The sequence below is a fragment of the Lottia gigantea genome (genome assembly GCF_000327385.1).
Source record: "Lottia gigantea unplaced genomic scaffold LOTGIsca_13387, whole genome shotgun sequence".
NCBI classification, from domain to species: domain Eukaryota; kingdom Metazoa; phylum Mollusca; class Gastropoda; family Lottiidae; genus Lottia; species Lottia gigantea.
The window spans coordinates 1-1,182 of NW_008707497.1; the positions used below are offsets into that span (position 1 = coordinate 1).

Consider the following 1,182-nt stretch of genomic DNA (forward strand, 5'->3'; position numbering starts at 1 on the left):
ATCATCACCGGGCTCTACATAGAATTGTATGTACGTAATGATCCAGAACAGCTGACCATGATCTGTAACGACAATGGCTGCTATGTAAGTATTGGAATATAAGAAATGAGAAGTGGGTCAATCATTTTCAATGGTCAGCCAATCTCAGTGGTGGCGCAAAGTGAACAGCTGAATTGTGGCCAACCGTACCTCCATTTTAATGCTCCTCTGGAATCTTGCGTCTATGGAGCTTCCACAGTGCTACTGCATATGAAGTCACAACCTCGGACAGTCGTCCCCCCATTGGGTCAGTTTGCGGCTGTGGCCGCCACTGGCCAATCGTCAACTTGACATCTCGACAAAAACAAAATATAAAACTTCTACAAATAAGTGCATACTGCCACAAAAAAGGATTTGTAAATCAAAATTACCAATGTACACAAGTATTTTGCTATTAACTTTGTTTGTATTTGTAGGACACAACAAGTAATCAACAATTTGTAAATTACTTTGGTCCCTCGGGAAATCTGAATTTTACAGTGACCACCAACTCAAACAACCAACAGATCCTTAAAGTTCCGCGTGAGTAGTCCAAACAGCTCATAAAAATCCGTACAAGTAATGTCGAGAGTAAAAGTCTTATAGTAGTGGACTCTTCTAAAGAGAAGTACCATCAGGTGTTTCAAAAAGAGTAAGCATAGCCCGCTTCGCGTGTGACACTCGCCACTACTATATAGGTCGCCATCATAAGATACAACCAGATCAATTTATGCAAATCAGTCAAGATGCAAGACACAGATTGGTTAAGTTTGTCCTGAAGTTCACTAGAACCAATGAATGCCAATATGATCAAAATACAGACCCACATGTTGCCTTACGCCATCCATCAATCAAGTTCCTCTGAGTTCTGACACTGAAGGAATAAAACTTGTTTTTACAGTTTATGAGGTTGAAGTTCGATTCCGTGGTGAAGATGGATCTGTTGCTATAACATTTCCCCCAAGTGCCCAATTTGATGAGGAACCTGCTCTCTGCAACAAACATACTGATCCAATTGATGTGAATGAACAATTTGGCGCAGGATTGGGATATTCATCTTATGATAACTACATATTGTTCTTAAATCAGGCTAACGTTGCACTCCCTAACTTTGAGTAAGTTTACAATTTGCATATGTCTGTGTCAATATGTGGCTAATGAGGG

General features: G+C 40.3%; 1 protein-coding gene across 1 annotated transcript; it reads left to right on the forward strand.

Annotated features, from left to right (window-relative positions):
* Nucleotides 1-455: 455 nt before the first annotated feature.
* Nucleotides 456-1,133, forward strand: LOTGIDRAFT_177041 (hypothetical protein; the record flags this gene model as incomplete). Its single annotated transcript, XM_009049325.1, has 2 exons — nt 456-561; nt 920-1,133. Coding segments are annotated over 2 exons (320 nt in total), but the record flags the coding sequence as incomplete, so codon positions are not given.
* Between the last annotated feature and the right edge of the window lie 49 nt (nt 1,134-1,182).